General features: G+C 42.3%; 1 protein-coding gene across 1 annotated transcript; it reads left to right on the top strand.

The window, feature by feature from the left end:
- The first annotated feature begins 365 nt into the window (after positions 1 to 365).
- On the top strand, positions 366 to 1,111 carry LOC120546973 (gamma-crystallin M2-like). Its single transcript, XM_039782286.1, has one exon. It carries the CDS (start codon positions 375 to 377, stop codon positions 921 to 923), a length of 549 nt encoding a protein of 182 aa, XP_039638220.1. The 5' UTR covers positions 366 to 374; the 3' UTR covers positions 924 to 1,111.
- The last annotated feature ends 8,688 nt before the right edge of the window (positions 1,112 to 9,799 follow it).

The raw sequence follows: 9,799 nt of genomic DNA on the forward strand, positions 1-9,799 counted from the left end.
CCTTCACTTCACTGGATGATCTGGCAAACTGCTAAGAATGAGACAACAGTACAAAGCAAAATTCCAAAGCTAAGGATGATTTTGTGCAGTACAGCGATTTAAGCCTTTGCAGGTGTTACAAAGGTGCTATTGTCTTGTGTTAACCCTTCGCAAAAAGGTTTTGTCTGACAGTATTTGTCGGGTCTTTTGGGGGAACAACTGTAAATGTGGACAACCCTCAGTGCACTATGGGCTTCTATGGCATGTTGCTGGGTCAGGCTGTTTTCACAAAGGGCACCTCTGCCCGTCAGGTATAAAAAGGAAGGCTTCAAACAGGTAGAAAAGCAGTTCAGCTCCAAGTGCAGCACCAGCAGCAGCAACAACATCTGGCAAAGATGACCTCCGGCAACATGATGAACAAGATTGTCTTCTACGAGGAGAGGAACTTCCAGGGCCGCTCTTACGAGTGCATGAGCGACTGCCCCGACATGTCCTCCTACATGAACCACTGCCACTCCTGCAGAGTGGAGAGGGGCTGCTTCATGGTCTACGACCGCACCAACTTCATGGGCAACCAGTTCTTCATGAGGAGGGGCGAGTACGCCGACTACATGAGCATGATGGGCATGAGCGACTGCATCAGGTCCTGCCGCATGATCCCCATGCACAGAGGCTCCTACAGGATGAGGATCTACGAGAGGGACAACTTCCAGGGTCAGATGCACGAGATGATGGAGGATTGCGAGCACATCATGGACCGCTACAGCATGTCCAACTTCATGTCCTGCAACGTGATGGAGGGCCACTGGCTGATGTACGAGCAGCCCCACTTCAGAGGAAGGATGTGGTACATGAGGCCCGGAGAGTACAGGAACTTCATGAACATGGGCATGAGCGGCATGAGGTTCATGAGCATGAAGCGCATCATGGATTCCTGCTACTAGACAATGACTTATGATGGTGCAGCGATTGATTTCGAAACAAATACTCAAAACTGAGTGACCAAGCAACTCATCTGTAGCAATATGCACTGGATGATTGACAACCAGTGAACTGCACATACATACGTCTTTGACTGCGGGCTGGCTGATGAAGAGAATAAAAACAGCAAACAAAAGATAACCCTAATAAAGTCTGCTTTATAATTATAATAATAATATTTATTATATATAATATAATTTTAATTTCATTCTGTGTTCTTCTTTTTCTTCTAATTAGTTTCTTCTTTCTTCCTACATTTTCTGAAAGGTACTGTACCTCAGAAACCTTCCTACTTACTTTCCAATACCCTTGCCTTGCTGATGTAGGCAAATTAAAATAAGGTTGTCATAAACAACTGTTTATCTAGGGCTGGGTAACAATTACTATAGTTCAGTTTGATGAAGTATTGAAAAATGGACTTTCATTCGATATCCCACATATCGATTCTTATTCAGGTAATCTTGTCAGTGTAGGGTGTCCCCACTAACACTGCTTCTGAATGTGGATTGACTTTACATTTGAGAAAACCTGTATTTTAAGGTCAGTTCTGAGGACACCAGGGAGAGATAATAACAAAAAAACACGGTTTTAGCGGCGGTTTTAGGAGTCTTGCCCCTTTCTTTTTTCTCTCCTATGCTTGGCTCTCTGCTTAGCTCTTCCACTTGAAAACGTGTGTCAAACATGAGCAGTCATACAATCAGACAGACAGACCGTCGGCCTGTGAAACTGTCTGATGGTTTCAGATGGAGATTCTTGCCCGGTCGGAAAGGTCGCCATAGTCCCATATTCCAATATTCCTGCAAATACTTTGGTGAGTTCATGTTTATCATGATCATTAGGTCTTATTTTTGTATTTTTAGCCATCATTCCTAAATTGAAACAAAGCGTGTGTAGCAGATGACAAAACAAGGATTTAATCAAAAAGTATCAGTAACGGTACCAGTATTTTGGGACCATACCCAGTCCTAGCTTCATACGATCATGACACTAAGCTGAGGCAAAGAGGTTCTAATGAATAGGTAGCTGTTTTCTTTATGCCTGCCTATCTTCCTTCACAAAACTACCAATTGATGTGCCTGGGGTCTGGTCCAGTCAGACTCTGAGAAGAAGTGAAGCGCTCTTTAACTGGCTGATAGCGCTAAATAATCAGAAAGGAAGGTTAGAAAATACAGACTGTTAAAAATGACTCCGATGAACCACAAGTACATTTTTAACTGGGTTAATTCCTCAAAATAGCAAAAGGGATATTCGCCAATTATATCCAATTCAACAGACCCCACTGGAAAGTTCACTGGCTACGCAACCCTCTGCATTAATCCTAAAGTTAAGTCCCTGTATGTGGGAAATCAGGCTGCCATGTTGCAGGTCAAGGTGTGTCTGTTTTTTTGACCTTGTCTGCTCTTTTTCCCACATTAGCAGGTAAAACAGCTCTCATTCCTCCCCGTCAGGCCTAATTAGAGTAGACCCGAACAAAAAACAGTCATTAGTCAGGCAGCCTCATACAGGCAGGCAGCTGGGATACAATAAAGCCAATGGCTCCACTGGGGCACTGCTGCCTAGTTTTTCATAGCATTGTGAGGCATCGTGCAGACACCTGTCATCGTCATCATCATCATCCATTTAATTCAATTCAATTCTTAACCTAACTAATCATAACAGACGTTATCTTAGGACACTTTACAGAGGGAGTAGGTCTAGACCACACTATGATTTACAAAGACCTAACAATTCCCCCCAAGAGCATGCATTTGGTGTGATAGTGGCGAGGAAAAACGTCCTTTTAACGGGCAGAAATCTCGGACATAACCTGGCTCTTAGTGGGCCATCTGACGGGACTGGTTGGGGGAATCCTTTGGGACCTGATACACCACAGCAGACATTGGGCACTATTGGGCCATGTGTTTCCAACTGTAACCTACTTTTTTTGCAGCTTGGCACTGTAGTCAGCCTGTATCAGTGGTGGAGTCAGTATGTTGAATGGCATAAGAGGCAGTCATTTGCAGCCTCTTTTTCCAACAACACCAGTGCAAAGAAATGTGAAACTAAAAGCTGCACCAATCAAAATTTTTGTGTTGACACCTGAACAAGTATAATTCGATAGGGGTCACCCATAGTGATGAACCCAGAGAGAAGTATGTAGACCAATATTGAAGTTGCATTCGTCAGGTGGCCAAAAAACACAACTCCAAATAAATGCTAATCTTGATACCTGTAGGGCTTAGGGTTATCTTCTGCTTTTTGCTCCAAAGTGGTGATTTTACATCTCACAGCAACTTAACTTCTCTGGCTTTTGTTTGATATCTAATGACGGCAAAAATTATGTTAATGTAGCGCAAGCTTTATTGTTGCATTATTGAGTTGCCTGTTAGTGAAAATATGTTGGGCTTTTATGTGAAGGGTAAAAACAGAAGCAGTAGCGTTATGCACTGCTGTTGTCAAAAAGGTAGTTAATCAAAGTGTGTCTTGATTCACGCTGGTTCAGATTACGAAGCCTCAGAAGTTTTTTTTGTGACCCTCGGCTACAGTAATTAGCACGCATTAGCTCAGAGCAGCTAACGTGGCTTGTATACTTTATTATGTGGACGTCGCTGAACGTCACGCCAAACCCCCTTCACAAAAAGTAGAATATTCGCAATTAGGCAAAAGTCTGCTAACACGTAATACCCAACTTTAAAACCATAATATAGTAAAACACTTGTGATGTGTGGCTTGTTCTGGTGGTTTGACCCTAAGTAGCCAAACAAATGAAGCTTAGCAAAAGGTCAGTCAGGAAGACGCTCTTTACGCTCTTACTCATTCACAATAACCGTTTCCTGCTCTCTGGCTTTTTCAACTAGATTTTGCCACAATCTGCCTAAGGCCATCATATCGTCGCTGTCAAACTTTAAGTCTGTTCTCCTCTCTACTGTCATTTCAGTACGAACCGATGCGACCCTCCTCCCCCCATTCACCTCCAGTGTCCAGTCATTTATTTTTCATTCTACTGAAGTCTCTCCTGATTGAAATTATTAAAGCAGTTTAAATAGTGCCAATTACAACTTTGCAACTTTTTATTAAATTCAATTCAATTGTATTATTACCATGTGATGAGATATTTAAGTGAAATCTACAACAAGAAAATCATTGGCTGGTTTGTTTTGTTTGCCATCTTTTTTATGATTAGCATTGTTGACAGACTAAGTTATTTTCTCTCACTCAAGCACAGAATGTACATTTACATTGGTGGTCAGATGGCTTGGGTCTTTGTGTCGCTGTGATGCATAATAATATAACTTTTAAAACGTAATAAAGCAACATCGGGCGGTGCATCGGTAAAGAACTAAAAGGCTAAAATGGGGCTGCTTAGGGCCCACAGATCCAATAGCTGGGTCTAAAAGATGAAAAATAAGCTGTATGATAGTCAGAAATCATCCATCTTCTTTTCATTATGCTGTACAACATTAGGCTTTGTAAAGCTGAGACACTTGTCAGTAGCTACTCCAAAACAGGGAAGACGAAAGACAACATAATCCTGTTCACAGCCCACAGCAGGTGGTGGAGGGACAAATAGGAATTCACCCACAAAAAACCCTGTTTAGAGGACTTTCTAATGCCGAGTGTCTCTGTCTCTGTCTCTTGTGTGCCCCCTGCTTTCTTCTGTGCCTCTGGTGCCTTGCGGAGAGATCACAAGAAGAGAAAGGAAAGGGGCAAAATATCCCTATTCACATCCTTTCATGAAGAGAAGGCAGCCATCTGCCAAAATGCCTCCTCACATTAACTTTGCATCATTGAAGGCTGTGCTGTGCTGGTTCTATACCATGCTTGAGCCATTCCTGCTGGCACATCAAGTTCTTCAATTGATTTATTTCCCCTTTTCACTTTTACACATACTTCTCTCAAAACAGTCTGACACGTCTGCCTGGTAAGAAAAGATTATGTTTAGGGGTTAGCTACTAGGAGACAACAGCAAATGTGTTGTCTGATTTGAAAAGAAATTGTCGGACAGCTTCAGAAATAATTCATAGATTGTGCTGAAAATAACTGCGTTCAGTGTTTTGACACTGCCTTTTGTGATCTTGGGCGGGGATCCAATGTGACAAGCTCCTGTTTGGTCAAAATCATCCATCTGGAAAAAGATGTGAGCAGGCTAATCCTAAACCAAACAATGAGCTCATAAATATGGATCCAGTGTCTATCTAAGCCGGTTAATTTGCAGTGCCACAGGTCGACAACTACATGAGACTTCCTCTAAAAAGGGTACAACTTGGCAAAACACAGAGAGCTGAGAGTTACTGAGTAGGTTTAAGGACTCTGCGGGCCACATTTTAGACGTCTCGGCTCTAGCAACAGTGGCATTAAGGTCAGTCAAAAAACAGTTTAAAAGAGAACAGAGTCTGGCAGGAGAAGACGGCTACCCAAACTGCTTTAATGAATCACACCAAGACAAGGCTGCAACCGTTTAAAAAACAGCACAGGGTGAAGGAGGCCAACCTTTTCTTCGACACAAACAACACTACTACGCAAACTCAACCAGAGTGGTCAACAAAACTCTCGACTACAGCAACAGTAATGTAAAATTGCAATCCCATGAATGACTGTTGTCATTGGTAGTCATAGGAATATGTGGACAATGGTGGGAAAGGATTAGACACTTTAGGGGATTCTGGGTGGTTCATTGTGTGATGAAGCGGCGTGTTCGGCCCCCAGCCTGTGCTCACATCAACTCACACATCAGTCTGTGATCATGGCACAACTGGTGCCCAACAGCTGGACTACAATTGGCAAGTCTAGATGTATTGTAAGGCATAGAGATGCTGGGAACTGGGGCTGGAGGGGGTGGGGTTGGGGGATCAGTCTACCACTGAAAGTATGCAGAGGAGAGAATTAGAAGAGAAAAGGGGGGAAGACTGCTTCAAAGTAAAAGCTTGTCAGACCGTTAAAAAAGCGGAAGCCCCATCCCCAAGTACTTAATAGTTTTGGCAATCATGCCTATTGGTAATAATAACATGATACTCACCATATAATTTGCTCTGATCTCGGCATGCGGTGACGACAGAAACACGAGCAGTAATACAATCAGATTTAGGCTACATCCACACTTGTACCTTTTCGTTTTTAATTGCATATCTTTTGCTACATTAACGCCTGGCTCTGGCATTTCCAACACCCTAAAACAGAGACATTTGAACACCATGCTGACCCCATTTTAGTTTGAAAACTTATTTATTATTTGAGGGATTTGCGGAAATTCCTGTGTCCAGTAGGGCTGGGTATCGTTCAAAAATATTTGATACCGGTACCAATACCAATACCGTGACTTCGATACCTGTTGCTAAATTCAACTTTTTCGAAAACAATTATATATACTGTATAATAGATTTTCTCTGACACTGATGAGATTTATTCCTTAGGTATTGCAATGGGTATTGAATGATTTTTCGATACTCGATACTTTAGAGGCAATTCAGTCTGTGCCTAAAAAGTACTGAATTCAGTACCCAGCCTTAGTGTCCAGTGGCCCTAACAGCCTTACTGTACATTGTGTTTAAATCGGCATGCCCATGCCCACTGCATGTTAATGGTCTGTGATATTAAGATTGAAGATTAGTTCTGAAACACTGCAAAAACTAGGGCTGTAACGATATGCGATATGAAACCGAAATCGCAACACTTAAATCCATGAACTGGTGTCGCGCTGTGAGAAGGCAGAATCGAGACACACTTCTTCCAACTTATCCTTCCCGTCCAGATCCAATGCTACCACATCTTTAAATTACAATTAGTATTAGTCGTTTTGGTGCCTTATCCCCCATTTTGTCTGGTAAATTTAGCTAACTGTAAAGACGGCTAAACGCTAACGGAGGTGTAACGTTACGAATGGCCGCTGTTCTGACTCGGTTGCCTGGGTCTGTTTCCCGATGGTTCAGTAAACTGCCATTAGCGTCCTTAGCACCGGAGTTATGTGCTGACCGGGTTTGGATTGCTGGCTGGCTGCTAGTTGGGGGCTGGGGGCTGACTGTGGATGTGTCCCCAGGCTGGGGCGGTTGTCAGCTCTCATCCCGACTGAAGCCTTGCAGCGCCTGGAGAGTGAGGCAGACAGTCAGGGGTATGCTAGTTGGCTAAATTACCATTAGATTAGTCGTCTATCTATACAGTTAATGTTACTGATGAATTCGTGGGTTAGCCCAGAGTTGTTGATCGTGGTCAAAACAATCATACTAAAAATAACTGAGCGTGTTGAACAATGTTGTAATCTTATGTTACCCACCAAGAATTAGCTAACGTTATAGACCAAACATTAGCATTAGCTACTTGTAAATCAGCACCTTTATAGTAGGCACCAAAGCACTTTTCCTCTTCGGTCCCCCTACAGGTTGGAAGCGGAATTTTCCATTACCGTTACCATTATTCTTACTGTATGTCTCATTCGAACTACAGTTCCGCTACCCGATCTGGCAAACTTGCATAGTGCGGTTATAGCCGATAGAGGGCCGCAAAGCAAATGCAGAAGTGCCGTTCACCCTGTTGATGAACCACTGAAACGATTTTGGAAACATTATTTTAAGGTACAAAAGAATCTTTGGTGTTGGTTCGATCGATATTGAAATCAATCAATATCAATAAATAAGGTCTCTGTTGTATTACTGTGTTGCAAAGTGGCATGTAACAAAACGATGCCATGTGGCAGAAAAAAGCTTTACCCCCCCCCCAAAAGAATCAAGGTTTGTATCAAATCGTGGGTCAAAAATCGTGATACGAACCGAATCATTTCATTTTCTTTTTTTTTATGCCATTTTAAAATGAAAAAGGGGTAGTGTGGATATATCTTTAGACAATCCAGCAAGACGGTCAGCCTGTGTACGAACTGTTTGATGGTTTGACTGCTTGTGTTTTTGCCATGTCGGACTTTGTTGTAGAAATGTTGCCGTATGCCTAGATTTCTGCAAATACTTTGGTGAGTACATTGTGACTATGATCGACAGGTCTTTTGTTTGTAGTTTTAGTCATCATTCCTAAATTGTAAGAAACTGGAATCATCTTACTAGTTCATTCTTTTGTAGGAGATGACAAAAATCTTAAAGGACCTTGCTTAGGGCCTTGGGCTGAAATTGAGTCTTCAGGATCAGTTCCAGAGGTTGCACTGAAAACGGAGTAGATACGACGCAACTAAAGGCATTTACTTTACTGGGGGGAGATCTGTACTCAACACATTATGTTTTCTGAAGTCTTTGTTTTGCAGACCTTTATTTCTGTGGTTGCCATGGAATAAGCCTTGACAGACTGGAAAAGCTTGTTTAGGGCAGATAAAGGTGGCTCAGATGGCATATCAGACCATTGACCCTAAGGCCAAGGATAGGGTATGTGTGTGTGTGTGTGTGTGGGGGTCTTTCATATTGACTCATTGTGATTTCCCTAGTAAATGTTCATGGGAAAAAACAGGTGTGAACTGTTACAGGGATAAAATAATTCAGTATCACAAGAGTGAGAAGAATCTTATTTCACACGCTGACTGAAGCCGACAGCTGCACTTGGTTGTCAGCCGGTACAAGCAGACTGTATCACAATAACATCACATTAACAGCTCTTTATTGCTGCAATTTGTGGGTAAATATTTTGACCATTCCGTATTCAGCCACTTCATTTCTTTCAAAGACACAATCTGGAATCCGTTTGATCATAAAAATGAGATTAGCACATAAGGAGTTCCTGGATGGAAAACTATTATTGAGTTGGGACATTACCCATGATGAAACAAACTTGTCTCATTCATCCATGAGAGTCATCCATGTGTTTGTGTTAATGGATCATTTTCAGATATCTAACCAAACTGTAATTAGGACAAGTTCAGTGAGCCAATTTATTTGAAATGGATTATCATGTGAATGTAGAATACACACAGAGATTGTATTTGGCGCTGCGGCTCTGACCTCCTCTTTCCCCATTAATATGCTAAACTCAGCACAGCAGTGACATTAATGTGTCCTATACTCCGCCATAATGCAGAGAGTACATTTCCTTTATGTCCTAGTCATAAGAGTATGTCATGTGAGATCAGCAGTGGCCTCAAGTTGACTGCTCTAACTATCTTGCAGGCTTTGCTTCATTGATTCTTTTTCAATTATTACTAAGAAGCTTGAGTTGCATTACCACGCTCTCTGGATGGAGTAGGGTTGATCCAGATTTGCATGAAGTGCAGAACAGAGACACTTACACTCACCTAAGGGATTATTAGTAACACTGGTTAAATTTCTCGTTAATGCAATTATCTAATCAACCAATCACATGGCAGCTGCATCAATGCATTTAGGGGTGTGGTCCTGGTCAAGACAATCTCCTGAACTCCAAACTGAATGTCAAAATGGGAAAATAAGGTGATCTAAGCAACTTTGAGCGTGGCATGGTTGTTGGTGCCAGATGGGCTGGTTTGAGTATTTCACAATCTGTTAAGATACTGGGATTTTCATGCACAACCATTTCTAGGGTTTACAAAGAATGGTCTGAAAAAGGAAAAACATCCAGTATGCTGCAGTCCTGGGGGGGGGCAAAATGCCTTGTTGATGCTAGAGGTCAGAGGAGAATCGGCTGACTGATTCAAGCTGATAGAAGATCAACTTTGCAAGCCACAACACGCACAACCTTGAGGCAGATGGGCTACACCAGCAGAAGACCCCACCGGGTACCACTCATCTCCACTAAAAATAGGAAAATGAGGCTACAATTTGCACAAGCTCACCAAAATTGGACAGTTGAAGACTGGAAAAATGTTGCCTGGACTGATGAGTCTCGATTTCTGTTGAGACATTCAGATGGTAGAGTCAGAATTTGCCGTAAAATGAATGAGAACACGGATCCGTCATGC

Source organism: Perca fluviatilis, chromosome 18 (genome assembly GCF_010015445.1).
Source record: "Perca fluviatilis chromosome 18, GENO_Pfluv_1.0, whole genome shotgun sequence".
NCBI lineage: Eukaryota > Metazoa > Chordata > Actinopteri > Perciformes > Percidae > Perca > Perca fluviatilis.